The sequence below is a fragment of the Stylophora pistillata genome, chromosome 9, assembly GCF_964205215.1.
Source record: "Stylophora pistillata chromosome 9, jaStyPist1.2, whole genome shotgun sequence".
In the NCBI taxonomy this organism is placed as follows: Eukaryota; Metazoa; Cnidaria; class Anthozoa; order Scleractinia; family Pocilloporidae; genus Stylophora; species Stylophora pistillata.
In genome coordinates, this window is record NC_142527.1 from 2,774,925 (window position 1) to 2,792,222 (window position 17,298).

Here is a 17,298-nt window from a genome sequence, read left to right on the forward strand (position 1 = left end):
CATAATTTTAAAAATGTCGCGAAAGCTGATCTTTCCTCCTCTTTGCTGAACAAATTATTTCAACGCACCACTTAACGATATTTTAAGTTGATCTAAAAAAAGTAACAAAGCTGTCACTCAAGTGGAGTTCTGTGACACATTTAAAAGAAGGCGTTGTTTGGTCGGCCAAACCCTCCCTTCCGCATTCTTTAGGAGATCAATATCTTCGCAAGACTTTCGCATTATATACGTTTGCGTTATGCTTTTGAATAATTTTTTATATGTTAAGTTAGTGCATGTAGCTTCAATGTGTTCATAGTGTCGAGGCGTTTCAATCCCATAGTGCATTTTATTATTGATGTTTACAGCTTGAGTTTCTTCACTTCCTGTACACACCCACAACGGTTAAAGTGCTACTGAAACGAAATTTTCGTATCTGAAATATTTGCTCTAACCTGTAGTTTTGAATATGCTGATCATCATGAGATAATTTGCTTTGGCCAAAAAGAAGCGAAAGATATCTTTTTTAACCGTTAAAATAAAAAATTTTACACAAAACCATGTCCGGGCCCTGGTACCGAGCGAAATGGATTGATGACGTCACTGGTTGTGTTCACTCCGATAGCGTGGTTTATTTCACTCACTGTTTGTTTGTATTCGTGGGCGAAGGAGATGGCAGATATTGAAGTTTTGTCAAGTGAATCTTCTTCTGAACGAAGCGAAGTTGTCTCCAGTAGCGAAGACGAAGATGGTGGCGTAAAATGGGGTTGACAGGCCTACACGACTCCCAAGCGTGTGTTTAGAGTAGCCTATTCAAAGTTTAGCCCTCACGAGTATGTCTTTGAGCGACCGCCCTCTTTTGTAAGATACGAGCGGTGGATTTTTGTATAGTTCGCTCAGTAGTGGTTGTGTTTCTATTAAATGCCAGTCTTTCATGAGAATTTGCTTTATGTGTGGCACTGAGTACGCACATCAGGGATTGCGTCTTTTTCGAATCGTTCGCCTTTGTAGATGTACAGCTATTTTTTTGACTGTCTCGATCGTTAAGTTGTCTTGATTGCTTTCGGCTTGCGTCACGCGCGCTGATTCGATCGTACTACAGTTCTTAGTGTTCACTGTTCCAGCCGTTTTGGTTCGTTTTCTTTTCTTTATTTCGGTATTAAAACGACCGATTTCACGTTCACAGAAGCACATGATCGCCTTTACTGTTTCTTGCTCCGCGTTGTTAAGGATTTGCTTTATCTCATTTTTGAAATCCTCGTCTGCTCTCATTTTGGCCCTCGCCCTATATTGTAGGGACTCTGGGCATGTTCTGCGAGGCATTTGGTACAGAGGGACTTGGGTTCTGTCCTGGTGTACCGGTTCACAAGGGAATTACCATTGTTCTTTCTTTGTTTAGGAGTCATTGGTTAGCTGTTGTGTATTGTTCTTTCTTTATTTAGGAGTCATTGGTTAGCTGTTGTGTATTGTTTGGTCTTTTGTATCGGCTCTTATGAACCGGTACACGAGGACAGAACCGGGATTTGTTCGTTATCCTCAGACTTGCCGAGTAGATCATCTTCAGTGGCGGTGTCGTATGAAGCTTCAATGTTTACTTCATTCTCTGGATGCCATTGCTTTGGCTCGGGGCGTTTAGTAGCCCATCTACAGTTATAATGTCTCTCGACGTTTTCTGTAGATGGTCAACCAAGACCACGGTTTCGATCCTAATCTTGTGGATCTCGTCAGTTTCCGATTAACTAAATAGACTGGTAGAGATTCGTTCTCGGTATCAGTCGGGAATTTTGCTCCCTATCCGGGCGAACCTCCCGCAGATAGCCAAGATGCCGATGTGGCCGCCGATGAATAAGACGAGGATGGCATTTTGCCCGAAATCCTCTTTATCGGCCTCCCAACATGCAAGCCACACTCCATGCTTTTACCCTTCCTTCACAGAAGTACACAACCAGTGACGTCACAGGGCTGTTTTGGCCGCGCCAAGATGGCCGCCAATTTTGATCTCAGCCGGTCAACTTCGAATGGTTAAAAATGTACTTTCCGCTATGCGTTGGCCCAAAAAAGGTACACAGCGTTTGCAAATAACGTTCAAACTCTATTATATTGCAAAAATCTCGGATACGAAAATTACGTTTCAGTAGCACTCAATACTTCGAAACAGAAAATGCCAAATCGTACTGTTTTGATTCAATCTTCCATACATAACCCTTCGGGCTGATTTGTCTGAATCTATCAATGAAAATGATACTGCAATTAAAGTTTCTTCGTGAGCACTGTATTTTGACCTTTCCAAACAGATTGCACTTAAGTAAACTGCCCTTGATTCCAGCTCACACAACACAAGATGGAGCAGAAAATTCTTATTGAGTATTTCACTAACCGTGACGACTTAATAATTCATTAGCCTTTCGTGACATGTTCGTGTTTTAGATAGGTTTCTCTCATGAATGTTAATGTCACACCTAGCAGTTTCCCTTCCATAGTTATTGGGTGCACGTTGTCGCCCGAAAAACTGCAAAGCAGTACAAATAGCGAGAATTTATGGCCAAGCCCAGTATATAAGGTTGGTCTTTTAGTGTTGTTGTTGTTGTTTATTTTTTCTAAAATCGCATGGAAGTGTATCGAGCAAATATTTCCTTCGCGCTGTGTTGTCAACCACATGATTATCGACGAAGTGTTGCAGGTTCATCTGTCGATCGAGCTAAAAACACGATCTGCGAGCTAAATTAACACGAAGAATTTTCCCAACAACCTTCAAATTATGCTTCGTGCCTGTAGTACGGAAACAAAGCATTTGAAATGTTCGACGAGAACAATTATGGAAGGCAATTATGTCGAAGGAATTGATGTTTATTCGTAGATAGCGCGTTTTATGGTCTTCTTGAATAGATTAAAAGTTAGTTGTCTTCGGGAAGATTGTCACGAAAGAAATAAATCCAGTTTGTTACGTTTTCGTTCCCAATAGGAAAAGAAAGGTATGGATCAGGGCAAATAAAAGAAAGCAGACTTTTTTTGGCTTTAAAAAGGATGCCCGAGGTTGTTTTGAATTTGTCGGTAACCATGAGTACCATGGCCAACATATAAACCGCTTAGCTTATTTCATTAAAATACTTATTTAAACTGGAAGGATAATAGACATTTTAAAATGTCTGTCGAGTTGTGCTTTACTGTTTTTTTTTTTTTCCTTTTTTTTTTTTTAACAGAGATTACGCAAAAGAGTAAATTTGAAATTCATCAGTCGATTAAAAGTAGCTATCAACTTAGGGCGCCAATCACGAACTCAAAACATCGGTTAAGCTCCGAAGAAAGGTTTTTTTTTTTCCCACTTCTCTACCTCGCTGTATGACCGGTTTTCCGTCGGTTACTCTGTCGTTATTTTGGCATAAATTATTTTATTTGATCAAAAAGGCTAGGCCGTTCTATGATCAGTTTCCAAAGCATTTCAATACGTCTGTGATTCGTGTGAATTTCATCAAAAGCATCTCTATTGCTTTCGGTGTTTTTCACTGGACTCGTCTTTGAAGTGCATCTTCTACAGCCACACTATAAATACTTCACCACATTCGGAATGAATTGTGTAAAGGGGAATTGGAAATTTGAATGGACTAATGTAGACGAGATACTGAGAATCGAAAATCAATCGGCGAAGTTAGGAAGAAGGGTTGTATAGCAGGTGGAAGCCTATTTAGGGGGGTGTCTAGGGGCATGTTTACAAAGGCAATTCATTTCAATCTTGCGTGAAACTAGCGGGGGGGGGGGTGGCTGGTGTATTGTTATACAGAAAAATCATTTTTCTGATATCGTTATTAAGACCTTTACTAGTCAACAGTATTTAAAATCAGGCCTCTTTAAACTCATGGATACCAAGGACACATATTTAAAAACATTTGAAAATGTAATCGCATAACCTTTTAACTCAAAACGAAGAAGAAAAAAAAAAAAAAACTAGAACGCCCAACTTACCCTTGAATCTTAAACGAATCTTTTTCTCATGTTTCAAATTAAATATCAGGCTTCTTCTCCACGCTCGTCCGAACTGCATGTATGGTATACCACTGGTTACGTATGTAGTAATCATAACCGGGAAATAACTTTAAAAAATCTTTCAGCGGTTGGTTTGATCTTCAACGTTGAGTTTGTTCCAAACACGATTGTCTATCAAGAACGATGGGTGTTCTCCTGTCCAAAAAGCAAACCAAGACGCGACAGAGCTTCCAGGTAACAACGAGCTAAACTTGTTCAAGTGTATTGAGATGGCTGTTGATTAACTTTAAAACAGCGATATAGCAGTAGTTTGTTGTTACCCCTAAGCCAAAGTGTCTTAAATGAAAAGTAAGACCAAAAGTGGACGACAAAGTGCAATAAGAAATAAGTTTGGGAAGGACTCGTGTGACGTCACTGGAGATAACTCTTGTTTTGTTTTATTTTATCACTTGTCACCAGGTCAATGTAGCACCTCAGGACGCAGACCATAAGGGAGAGGAGGCCGCTGACCATAAGGGAGAAGAGGCCGCTGGCCCGAGTAATCGGGAAGACCATTCGGGGAAAAGGAGGAACGAAGATGACGACACTGAATCTCAGAAGAGTTCCGAAAGCGAACAAAGGCCGAAAAGTGACGATGATGATTCCGATAACGATGAGAAGAACAAAAGTGATTCTGAAAAGGAAGAAAGCGCTAGTGAAGACAATGAAGACAAAAAGAGCAGAGGTACTTCTTCGGCAAGCAGCAAGAAAAGTAAATCGTCGCAGGAGGATGAAGAAAAAGAAGAACGAGTTGAAGAGACAAAAAACAAAGACGTCGAAGTGAAAGAAGGCGGTGTCAAAGACGTCGTCTTGGCTCAGAATGAGGTGAACTTGAGTTACGAGAAAAAAGTAGAGAAAGCCTTGGTTGGTGATATGGATTTTGAATATCCAGAAAAAGCCAAAATCGTGAGGATTTTTACCAGCTCCACTTTCACAGGTATTTTTTTTTTCTTTCACAATTTCTTGAAATAATTTCTGTTTTGATCGTATACAAGAAAGTGTGGATGAACTGCAATTAAAGAAATTACAGAAAAAGAATTCTAGTTATCCCAGGAGTGGTATCACATGTAGCTCGGGTTGTGCGTCAATGGTTTTGCGGAGACGATTCAACACTGCAAGAGATGTTCACGTGAGCAAAATCCATGGCACAGGATTGGTTATTTCTAGATCCGTATGGGGTCTGCAGAAACCTTAGCTTAGTTATTTTTTTTTGTCTTTTTTCAAACTTAATTTCCCAAACTTCACAGAGTTGCTTCTCATTAATTTCAGAATTCTTTTGTTCGTGCGAGGAGAGCCAGGAGCAAACGAAATGGCTTATTGTTCTTTGTTTAACTTTTAGACACCTCGGTTGAACGTAACACATTAATGGAGCGAGTATACCCTCGACTTAAGTCCTACTGTCAGGAGAGAGGATATGACTTTCAGGTGGTGGACATGAGATGGGGAGTCCGGGACGAGTCCACTGATGATCACATGACCACTGAGCTGTGCATGAGAGAGCTACGCGCATGTCAGAAGCTATCAACTGGACCCAACTTTATAGTAAGTTTGACTCATAACGCGATATGCAGATTCCCCTGTATACTGTAAGAGATGATACTAGAAGCACGTCTCACATGATTGTCTTTGTTCAGACCTTTCTAGGGCAAAAATATGGTTACCGTCCTTTTCCAGTGAAGATTCATGTCGCTGAGTTTGAGAAGCTCCTCAACGCTGTTGACAAGCAAGACGATGCTGCACTCCTGAAACACTGGTTCTGGCGAGACGACAACTCAGTTCCAGCTCAATATTTGTTACAGCCAATTACATCACTGCTACCTCATTACAGGGACTACGCGAATGAAGAGTCACGTAAGAAGGCGTCTGCTGAATGGTGGACAGCGTTTGAAAGAATGCAGGTTATTTTGAGGGTGGCCGCTGACAAGGCGTTAGACAATGAGGCAGAGCGACATAAGTACTACATGTCAGGTATGTGTTAACGAAGTTCATTTTATTGACCTTTTTCCATATCGTCCAATGAGAAGAAGGAAAATATCATCATGGATCAAAAACACTTTTGGAAAGTAATTGTTTTTAAGTGTAAGGAATTAAAATTGTCTGGAACTTCACTTAACCCTTTCACTCTAATGAGTGACCAAGACAGAATTTCTCCTTAAAAATGTCAACACTATATCAAGCAGACAAGTGACGCGAATTATTAGGGAATTATTAGTTGATCAGATACCAAGTTCTCCAAAGTGACACCATGAGAAGTGTATGAAAGAAAGTAGGGATAATTATTAAAGTTATCTCTGGAGTGAAAGGGTTAATTAGCTGCTTATCCTTTTACAACCGCCTCCCGGTTAGCTCAATGGATAGAGCGCTGGACTGTTGTGCAGGAGGTCGAGGGTTCGAGCCCCAGCCGGACCAACACTCAAGGTCTTAAAATAATTCAGAAGAATATGCTACCTTTCCAGATAACATCAAGAAATGGTTAGATATTCTAGTCTTCTCGGATAGGGACAAATAAACGGAGGTCCCGTCTCCTGCAGGGTTAGGGGTAAGAGACGTTAATTTCCCACGCACGAGATTACTGTGTGATGGATGTCCTCCCCGGGGTGAGATGGGTGGGTTTCTAAACACACGACCCCACCAGCTCTGCTGAATACTCCATTGTGTATGAATAAAGAAATCAGTCAGTCAGTCAATGGGGTGAGTGCTGTACGGTTGCTAACTTGTATCCCCAAAATTCTCAACTGTTCTTAAAAATGTAATCAGTTCAAGTAGTCTCGGGATTCTCCAAAAGTGTAAATCACTTTCCTCTTTTAGTATTACCTTGCAGCTGTTATAGAACGTTTACACCCATTATTAGGATTTTGCTTGTTTTGTTATACTTCGCATGATTAGCGGCGCACTAAGTGAGTTATTGTTTCTTTACCTCTAATAGAGACCGGTAGAATGTAACCGGAAATATTGACAAAGAATGGTTAGATATTCTAGTCTTCTCGGATAGGGACAAATAAACAGAGGTCCCGTCTCCTGCAGGGTTAGGGGTAAGAGACGTTAATTTCCCACGCACGAGATTACTGTGTGATGGATGTCCTCCCCGGGGTGGGATGGGTGGGTTTCTAAACACACGACCCCACCAGCTCTGCTGAATAAATGCGTAGAACGATCGACAAACAATGATGTAATTAACTAGATAATTGCTAGTGAAACCGCATGTTAAGATGAACGCTAAGATTTGTGTAACAGACCAATGCAACAGTAATGAGTGGGATCAACCGATTAGGAAATTAATAGACAACTAAGCTCTATCCGACCACACCCTACCTACGTATCTGGGTGTGGATATCTGTAGCCAATAAAAGTGGCACTTGTAATCCTAAGTTAGTTAGATCGTAGAGCAGAACGTGCATGTTGTGAGCTGAAGAATAAAAGCCAACTCAAAAGAGAGTATACAGTCCTCGTTTGTTGAACCAGCGTGTGCGGAGAGCAAATTCCGCGAAACCTCTTAAAAATGTAATCAGTTCAAGTAGTCCCGGGATTCTCCCAAAGTGTAAATCACTTTCCTCTTTTAGCATTACCTTGAAGCTAATGGTTCAAAATTAACTCGAATGCTTACTTATTCAGCCTTAGCGTGCTCAACAGTCTTCTTCTTTTCTCTTCCTTTAGTGACAGAGGATGAAATTCGAAGAGGGATTATCAACGCTACTGGAAAGGACAACCATTGCTTCTGGTTCAGGAGGGTTATCACTGACATCAGTGATTTTGTCACGGATCCCAACACTGGAAAGTTTGTCGACAAACGCTGGGGAAATCCTTCGTCGGTGGATGACTCGGCGCAGACGTTGCTAGAAGAGCTCAGAGAGAAAGACCTACCTGAGGTTTTGAGCAAGAACAACATCATTCAATATGACGTCAAATGGCATACTAATGGTATCGATCCAAGTGCTTCACAAGAGCATGCGCAATACATTAAGAAGCTTTGTACAGACTTTTATGACACCTTAACTGACAGAATTAACCGAGGTATCGAGGAAGACCAGTCAACCAACAAGGAGGACATCTTGACCGAAGAAGTGTTCCAACATGGTTCGTTTTGTAGGAAGAAATGCGGGATGTTTCAGGGCCGAGACGAATTTTTGACCGAAGTGAAGGACACGATCCTGGGAGAACGAATTGCTGTGTTGCATGGGGAATCAGGTTCTGGGAAGACATCTCTGATGGCTAAAGTTGCCATGGATGTGAAGAAATGGCTCGGTGGAGAATCAGCCACAGTGGTGACTCGATTTATTGGAACAACTCCAGATTCGTCGAATGCAAGATCATTGTTACATAGTATCTGTCAACAGATTTCAAAGACTAATGAGGATTCCCAGGGTGCAACGGTGCCACAGGTGAGTGCATGAAAAGGTTGATAATGGACTGATTGTTGTAAGGAATCCGGGATTACATTGGTGAAACTTTTCTTTTCCCAGTGATGAATGGACTAGCGCTATCATGCATTCATTCATCGCATTACAAATCATAACCAATTGCGACTGGAGCCACGGATTCTCTCGCAGCTCGCACGCGCAGCTTATTTTGGCTTCTCGATGGATCCCTCCGATTATTTTATTTGCTCTGACTGACTTTTGCGATTATCTGAGTATTTTCAGTCTTTCAATCGAAAACTGCTCCAATTGTCCTAAGCTTTGTGCAGTGTGGAGTAGTTTTGAGTGGGTCCTCTAATGCTTACGTCATAATTAGGTAGAAAAAAACAGAGAGGTCTGCTCGTAAACTGTTGCTGGCGCTTTCCAGATATGCTGCAAGAGGGATGTAAAATTTTCTTTAAAATATGCTAAATAAAAACATCGAGATACACCTTTTGGTGATACCGTCTCACAATAATTTTCCACAACAGGATATGAGGTCTCTAATGGAATTTTTCCCCAAATGCTTGGAAGAAAACGCTTCATCGAAGCCTATTATCCTGGTTCTTGATTCCCTGGATCAACTGTCGGATGATGACGGAGGTAGAGAGTTGGACTGGGTGCCCAAGGAGATGCCAAACAATGTTTTTCTGATCTTGTCAACGCTTCCTGGTGAAAAGTACATTTGCTTTCCCAAGCTTCAGGTGAATGCCTGCGTTTTAATGTGAGATGTCATTGCATTCCATCAATAACGTTTTTGTTGACGAGCGACATTTATCTATTTAACACTAAAGTTGTGAAAGGTGCAGGAAGACCTACGGAAGCCGCAACCTCCCTCAGATAACACCGTGGTATAGTGGTACCAGACACATCACAACCTTTATTTTTTTTACTCCCAGTAGGAGAAAATACTTTTTTAATGTCAAATGTCAAGAATGTCATTTAACAGGGTTCGTACTCGTCTTGATAACCCTTAAAAACCCTTGAATTTCAGGAGGCCGATTTCAAGGTCTTCAAAGTACTTGAATTTTTGGTTTTGAGGTAAAATTGTCATTACAAAAAGTCCTTGAAATTTCTAAGTAGGGTCCTGGAAAGTCCTTGAAAAGTCCTTGAATCTTTGGCCTGAAAAAGTGTACGAACCCTGATTGAATGATAGGGTTGAATTAAGGTTACAGCCCCTGTCGCACGCAACAATCTCCCACATTCTCCAATAACGCCAACTCTATTTAATTCTAGGAAAAATATGAAGCCTCTGTCCTTTTAGAAGTTCCGAAAATGCCGGTCGACACAGCGAAGCAAATACTAAACAACTGGTTCAAATCAAGTGGACGACAGCTACAAAAGGAGCAAGAGGAGATTGTCTTGGAGGCCTTTGCAAAGTGTCCATTGCCTCTGTACCTGAAGTTATGTTTTGACGAGGCCTGTCGATGGAAATCCTATACGACTCCAAGTGAGACCAAACTGACGCCATCTATTAAGGGAATAATTCATGACCTTCTTGACCGTGTAGAAAGACTTCATGGAAAAGTCCTTGTAAGCCAAGCTTTAGCGTACATTACAGCGTCTAGGAATGGTTTGACAGAGCCCGAGCTGGAAGACATCCTTTCCCTGGATGATATGGTTCTAAATGACGTTTATCAATACTGGACACCACCAATTCGTCGGTTACCTCCTTTACTATGGATTCGAATCCGATCCGACATTGGAGACTACCTCATTGAACGAGGTGCCGACGGCGCTCGAGTTATTAACTGGTATCATCGCCAATTCATAGAAGTTGCCCGTGAGCGCTACCTTGGAGACGATCAAGCAGTCAGTATCTATTCAAACCTGAGCGAGTATTTCCTCGGCGACTGGTCAGATGGCGTGAAGAAGTCTTATGTGGACAAGGGTGGCAAGAAAATGGCGATGGATCGACTGGTGCCTAAACAGCCGCTTATGTTCGATGTAAGCGAAGACAAACCTATCTTCAATTTGCGCAAGCTAAGTGAATTACCGCATCATCTTCTTCATTCCAAACAAATTGAAAAGCTCAAACAGGATACTCTGTGCAACTTCGAGTTCCTTCTTGCCAAGGTCCAAGGCAGTTCTGTGGAATCAGTGCTACAAGATTTCAATACCGCTCTTACCCTTTATCCAGACGACAGGGAGTTTGACCTCCTCCAAAAATGCCTCAGTTTGTCAGCGCACGCACTCAGACAGGATTCTCGTCAGTTGCCTGTTCAGCTAATAGGCCGCCTATACAAGTACATGCACAAGCAAGAATTCCCATATCTGAAAAAGGTGTTAGTAGCTGCCCATGCTCCATCTGTACCAGCGTTCATTCCAAGCCAACAGTGCCTGACACCCGCTGGTGGCTCTCTGATAAATTCCCTATCAAATGAAGAGTTCCACGGTGGTATTGAGTATGTGAATTTTACGATTGATTCCAAGACAATCGTGACATGTAATCGTGGTTCAGAAGGACTATGCTTACTCTACCTTGATGCAAAGAGTGGAAGAAGGCAGAGAAAGGTCTGTTTCGACTCTTCTGAAACGGATGTAAACGCGTGCTGGTGCGCAAAAATAAGTAAAAACAACGACGACATTTTTATCGCGTCGGGGTCCTCGGCCAACATGTACCTCATCAATGCGAGGACGAACAAGATCTTACAAGAGTACAAACCCATGAAAGATCAGGGGAACTGGTTCAGAAGATTTCCTTCCGTTGCTTTTACCGGGAATGACGAGCTGATTGTTGCCCTCGGGGATTCCAGTGTGCGAATCTGGGAGACCGCAAGTGGTAAGCTTCTTCATGACATAATTGTCAAAGGCATCAACGTCGAGGAAGAATTTGGGTCTTTGGACGCGAACGGAGAACTCGCTGTTTATTGCGTACGCAACACAAAGACGGTTCACGTACTAAATGTGAAAACTGGGGAGGAAGTCCGTTCGGTAGGTATTTAAACCTCACGCGCTTCGCACTTGAGTATTTACAGTAAAGTTTATGACTGTGGATGGATGACGCTCTACGGTATCTCCTTATAGAGGGATTAAATTAATCAATATTTGCCTCCAGTTTAATTTTCCAATTAAACATTTTTAAACACTGGATGTGGATTACTAAAGAGCCTTTTCCCAGGTATATGCCTATCTTTCCAATTATCACGTCGTACTTATTATTTCTGACTAATATTCCCAGGAATAATTTGGTCACCGCTTGAAACGTCAGTTTCAACGATGATGCCTTCATGATTACTTTACTTGCCCACTTAGTTGTTAAACTTGGCAGGCACCATCTATCGTACCAATCACAACGCAGTTAAATTTGTTATTATACGGTTCTTATTCCACCATCCGCTTCTAGATAAACGTAGTGTTGGACAAAGAGGAGATCCGAGGGGAGATGGAAGACACGAAAGTAAAAGAAATCCACCTTACTTCCAGGAAGCAGTTACTCGTGGTATCAGAAGGCTATGTTAAGTCACAACTAAAAGTCTACAATGCTGAAACTGGTGACTATGTTTTAGACCTCAAAGACTTCGGAATCGGCTACAGCAACCGCCTCATCGTAAGTGAGGATGGTAGGAATGCGACAGCTATAAGAAATAATTATGAACTGGTAAAATGGGACCTTCACACGGGCGAACCCACCATCGTAGCGAGGCTACAACCAGCATTCGGTACCTATGGACGTAACGGAGATGTTGTGGCAACAGCTGGATCAGATGGAGTTCTTAGGATCTACGATACACGACAGAGTGTCGATGAAGATGAGACGGATGTCACAGCCACCACGGAAGGTTTTGCTGATACAATATGGATGCTCACAGTTGCTGCAGATAACCGGCATGTGATTGCCAGCTGCACCGTCAAGATGATGCCTGAAATTGCTGTGTGGGATGCTCTCGCTGGGGTCAAAGTCCGCTCTATCAAGGCTATGAACGCTCCTCAGCCATTGCACATGATAGATGATAAGGTTGGTGTCGGGCGAATGGCCGTTGGGGAAGCTACCAAGGATCGCTTTGATCACTTCAAGTTGCTAGACTTTGATCAAGCGAAAGCGACTTGTGTTTTGCAAGGGAAAGCCAGCAAAAGACTGAATGCCGTTGGATTGATAGACGGAAATAATTTCATCGGGCTGTCCCGTGGGAGACGGAATTTAAAAGTTTGGAACGTTCACACTGGCAAGGTACACATATATTTTCTGTTTTATGGCCTTTTCATTGTTACAGTTTCCGATGCTCGTGACAAAAAAGGAATTATGATCTTTTTTCTTTACTTAAGCAAAAGAACACATTTTTCCAGGCCTTATAAAGCCACGCGAGATGTTGGAGGAACACGAGGAAAGCTTATAGATCACGTGCCTTCGTGTTCTCTCAACATCCCGCGTGGCTTTATCGCGTTAGAGAGCCCGGACAAAATGCGTTCTATTGCTATTATGACATAACTAGCTGCATGGGGGCTCTATAACCTGAAGCATCCACTTAGAAACTGAATCTTGACGATGCGTACTATTTTCGCTGGCATGCGTAACAGAGATGTGGCATGCGTGAGAAGATGGCTCCCCGGCGCGTTTTCACAGGTGCCTCACACCTAGAGGCCAACCCTCGCATGCATGCCACTCCGACATGCCACCCCACTCATCATGTAATTGACAACAGAACTCAAACTTCACCATCTTTCTTTTTTCTAATAACTGTACTCAATACTCAATACTCAATAATTGATAGCAATATGCAAGATCTTTGTTGCATGTGAAATTGTTAAAGGCCTAGCTTCCTAGCCGAGTTCTCCGTGGCTCAGTGAGAGAGTACTGGAGCGCTAAGCCCCCAAGAATCAATAACATAAACGACCTCTCTTCCAGTTCAGTTTGCTGCGCACATTGGCACACTCCGAAACTCACCCAGTCAAGCTCGTTGTCAATGCATCAGTTTTCTCCTTTGTTTAAACTTTAGCTCCGGTTTAAATTCCCTTCTTGTGAAATAGTGTCATTAATCCCATACCCCACCCCGTTACGGAAACACCAATGCATCAGAGATTAGGGATGAGTTTTCATGCCGTAAAATTTTGTTCAATCAGTAGTTTTTATTTTACGTGTAGGTTGTTGGACAATACAAACTTGGCCAGAAGTATCGCCTCGAAGGAATATTAATCAGTAAAGATGGTAGCACTGTGATCTGCTCTCAGGCCAGCTTCTACGTCGAGCAAGAAGATCAAACAGTTCCTCTTTTGGTTTTTAACACCAAAACACAAAAGCACAAGACTTTGGACCCCATTAAAGACGAGCAGTTAGGTTTGGATGGTTCAGCCATCACTGAGGATGGTAAATACTTCATCTTACAGCTTAAAAACGACCAGATAAGTGCGATATGGAACACGGAAACTGGTGAGCTGATGCACACCTTGGAAGAAGGTTCAAGTGGGAGGAATATGGTCGCAATATCATCGAAAAGCATGCTTGCCTTAACTAGCTACGAGAGTCTCAAAGTTTGGGAGATTCAGACTGGAAAGCTGGTTCACGACCTCGTTGCCACGGACGTCGATAAAATTTACCTCAACGAAGAGGGCACTATCGCCATTACCACCGACTCCAAGGGGTATCAGCCCTCATCCTTCGAGGCCTGGGATCTAATAAAGGGCAAGAAGCTGGCCTCTTATACAGTCGACACAAACCCGTTTGCAATCTGTCCTCTCGGTGATCGCATCGTTTTTGCAGCACCGGCCAGTGTTACAGTTATGACACTTAGATTACACATCCCTGAATGCGAGGAGAAGATGAAGCTAGCACTTTCCTCTTATGGCAACCACAAAGAGCTGAGTGAATTTAAAGGAATGATGGATCCATGTGATCCTAATGACGTTGACGACGACAACGATGATGATGATGGTGATATTCAATAAATACAATGTGGCTCTAACAACGTAATCTTGGAATTAATTATCGAAGTGATTGAGTCATCAGTTGTTTTCTTCGTCACATTCAAGTTCTAAATGCTGTAGCCAGATCCTAGTTGTGTATTTGAAATTGGTCTAGGTGATCTGGATATAACACTGGCAAGATCTTAGCTGAACTGTTAAACGATATAACAGTTTTTCAATTGAGTGGCGTAAACGTTACGGGATTGCTTGGACTTCCCTCTATCGCGCATATTATGCTTACAAACAGTGGTAAAAGAAGTAGAAGATATTGGAGGATTAGTACAATGTATCCATTAATATACCACATGACGATCAGAGCTAGAATTAGATATACTGAACTAAAACTGAACCTGAAACTGAAAGATAGACCTCTGCTCAGAGCTTCTGTTCAGAGATTGAGCTGATTCTTAGTTTCCGCTAGAGATATTATAGCGAGTTTTCTCGGTTACCAAGTCAAGGTGACTCAAAATTCAACTTTTACCCACTTGAAATTGCTCTGTGGTTACCAAGTAAGATAACTCTTGTAGAGGCAATCAATGTCATTTAGAATTTTGATTCAAATGTCGCTTAGTGTAATAAAGCCGAGGCATTTTCCATTAAACAAAAACTAGCCGGTAAGACTAATCCTAACATGTGGCACGTGTCTTACAAGATAAATACGCGATAAAGCTGCAAGCATGATAACAAACCCAACACGGCGGTCAAAAGTCGGGCATGCGCAGGGGGCTAGTTATGGCCGATCGTGCGTTATTTCCAACGAAAAATGTAATTTGTGGTAATCCTAATGAGCATGAATTAATATTTTGCCGGCACGTATCGGAGGACTGGGGGTGGCTGCGAGGTACGCAGAGAGTTATGGGATCGTGGTTTGTAAGTAGAGGTCGTTAGTGGGGCAAGGCATTCTACGGTCAGCCTTTACCGTGTGTAGCTTTTCGTTTTCGTCTTTTGTATAATTTTAGAGCGGTACTTGCATATTACCATAAATAACTATGTAAAAATGCATGTCATTCATAGGATACCCTAAGACCCCAAGGGTGGCACCGCTGCCTTGGTCGGGGGTACACGTTCCCCGTTTTTTCCACCTGCTGGTTTTTAGGAGTTTTCGTGTCCGGCTTTGGTGCATTTAGTTTACTTCAATTGTAATGGACTTCTGTTAGCATATCGATTGGCGTTAAATAAACGGTGGCTTGGCTGGCCAACCCGCCCAGATATCAACTCTTGTGTGTCCGGTTGAGTGTGAAGGCAATATAGATATGAAACAACCGCTGTCACGCGAAGTGAGGAGAGAAAAGAAACTCAAAACGTCCGTGGAAATCTGTAAATAAGGGGGAAAGGGAAAACTCGAAACTTTTCGAACATAAAGTGTAGCGGCTTCAGCTCCTGTGGCAGAGAGATCCGTGAAACTAAAAATGAACTAAGGACTCACAGTTTCCACAAGGCTGAGATTTATTGTGCCAACTCTTACAGCGACCTGTTTGGTAGGACGTGTTGGGGCGAACGCTCTTATAGGTTCTTAGTTAAGCAGCGACAGCCGGAAGTTCCCTAATGTAACTAAAGGTTACTCAAAGCTCTTTGAAGTTGCCCGTCGAATTTCTGTGAGCCTTATGGAAATTACATAAGTGTTTGCGGCATATAAGCTAAAGGCGTGAGTAGTCCAGTGGTCAGTGCGCTGGACTCTAGGTCAGATGGCCCGGGTTCAAGTCCTGGCTGGGGCTTGACGTTGTGTCCTTAAGCAAGACGCTTCACTCACATTGCTTCGTCTTCTCGGATAGGACGTAAAGCCGGAGGTCCCGTCTCCTGCACCTATCAATTAGTTAATTTCGGCAAGGGACGTTAAAGAACCCACATCACGAGATTACTGTGATGTGGTCTGGCCTGTTTACTGGGAAGGGGGGGAGGGGGCATCTGTAAAAATTTCTCCTTTATTAATTGTAAACTGCCGCCGGCAGTCTGGAAAAGTCCCCCGCACAGTGTTGTAAAGCGCATTAGAGCATTTACATGGAAATGCGCTATAGAAATTGATCTATATTATTATTATTATTATTAAGTCACGTGATAACTAGCGGAGAGTCATCGTGACGTAAAATGCTGTAGAGGCTAAAAAAGGGGAATATAAAAATACAGCGGAAATTAAAGCGCACGGGCGCTGTTACATAAAGCGTATTCAAATGCTGATACCATGTTGAATTACCATTTCGTTTTGAGCTTTATGACTTTTATCAAACAAAATACGCGGTTTCAAAATAACGTGATGCACTCGCTAGTGTACTTGTTTACGATTCGTTCACGACAGCTTAGTCCTGGTAGCTTGAAAGCGCATCTTTTCGTTATCACAATCTTTGTACATACAGAGACGTTTGACCGCTTAGCTTATTGTTGAGAACGACTCAATAAATCCGCGGTTAAACTCAAAGTTTTACTTTATTCTGACTAAGGACAAAACCTCCTTGGCGAATACTCGATCTTTTTTTAGGCAAAACTCGAACGATGTAAAAGTACTTGACATTTGATCCCTGTCACTCATTTTAAAAATACTATAAATGTAACGCAACGTCACGTTCTCCTGAACACTTATCTTTCGACATAATTTGAGTCGGCAGAGTAGTTAAAAGTGACTCCATGGCCATCGCTCGGAATCACCATCCATGCACGCGAACTACAATTAAACCTAAGTCAATATTTAAGTAGTCTGACCGGAAAAAAAAAAACTGACAGCATCGATTGACATAAAACTTCGAGATAATTTAAAGAATGCTCACTAAAAACGGATCATCCGGATTTATCTCAGACACTCGTGTTGATCCCTTAAAAATGATTTTGTCTGCTGGATTGTTTTTTTTTTTTTTCTTTTTTCGTAGCTTTGCGAGGGCTGCAGTGCGTGATTTAAGGAGAAAGCTATTCTCCGCGATGAACGCCACGGAAATTACGGCTACGCTGACAAAGAACCACTAACTTTGAAAAGCGGATTGAATCGCTATAAACCCGGAAATTGTGACGTCAACAC

At 42.2% G+C, this 17,298-nt stretch overlaps 1 protein-coding gene across 2 annotated transcripts; it reads left to right on the forward strand.

Annotated features, from left to right (window-relative positions):
* Window positions 1-2,144: 2,144 nt before the first annotated feature.
* On the forward strand, window positions 2,145-15,509 carry LOC111328251 (NACHT domain- and WD repeat-containing protein 1-like). 2 transcript variants are annotated; one of them, XM_022932649.2, is made up of 10 exons: window positions 2,145-2,539; window positions 4,086-4,194; window positions 4,420-4,936; window positions 5,339-5,541; window positions 5,634-5,967; window positions 7,654-8,378; window positions 8,885-9,097; window positions 9,630-11,327; window positions 11,740-12,564; window positions 13,476-15,509. In XM_022932649.2, exons 2-10 carry the CDS (start codon window positions 4,144-4,146, stop codon window positions 14,274-14,276), a joined length of 5,367 nt encoding a protein of 1,788 aa, XP_022788384.2. In that variant the 5' UTR covers window positions 2,145-2,539; window positions 4,086-4,143; the 3' UTR covers window positions 14,277-15,509. The 2 variants fall into 2 exon arrangements, with proteins under 2 accessions (XP_022788384.2, XP_088590394.1); XM_088734268.1 differs by lacking the exon at window positions 2,145-2,539 and having other exon boundaries at window positions 3,695-4,194.
* Window positions 15,510-17,298: the final 1,789 nt, after the last annotated feature.

Excerpts from the sequence above, each read along its gene's own strand:
- LOC111328251 (XM_022932649.2), top strand. The coding sequence starts at position 4,144 with ATGGGTGTTCTCCTGTCCAAAAAGCAAACCAAGACGCGACAGAGCTTC. Across the intron at positions 4,937-5,338 it reads TACCAGCTCCACTTTCACAG|ACACCTCGGTTGAACGTAAC; the intron begins GTATTTTTTTTT and ends TTTAACTTTTAG. Across the intron at positions 5,542-5,633 it reads CAACTGGACCCAACTTTATA|ACCTTTCTAGGGCAAAAATA; the intron begins GTAAGTTTGACT and ends GTCTTTGTTCAG.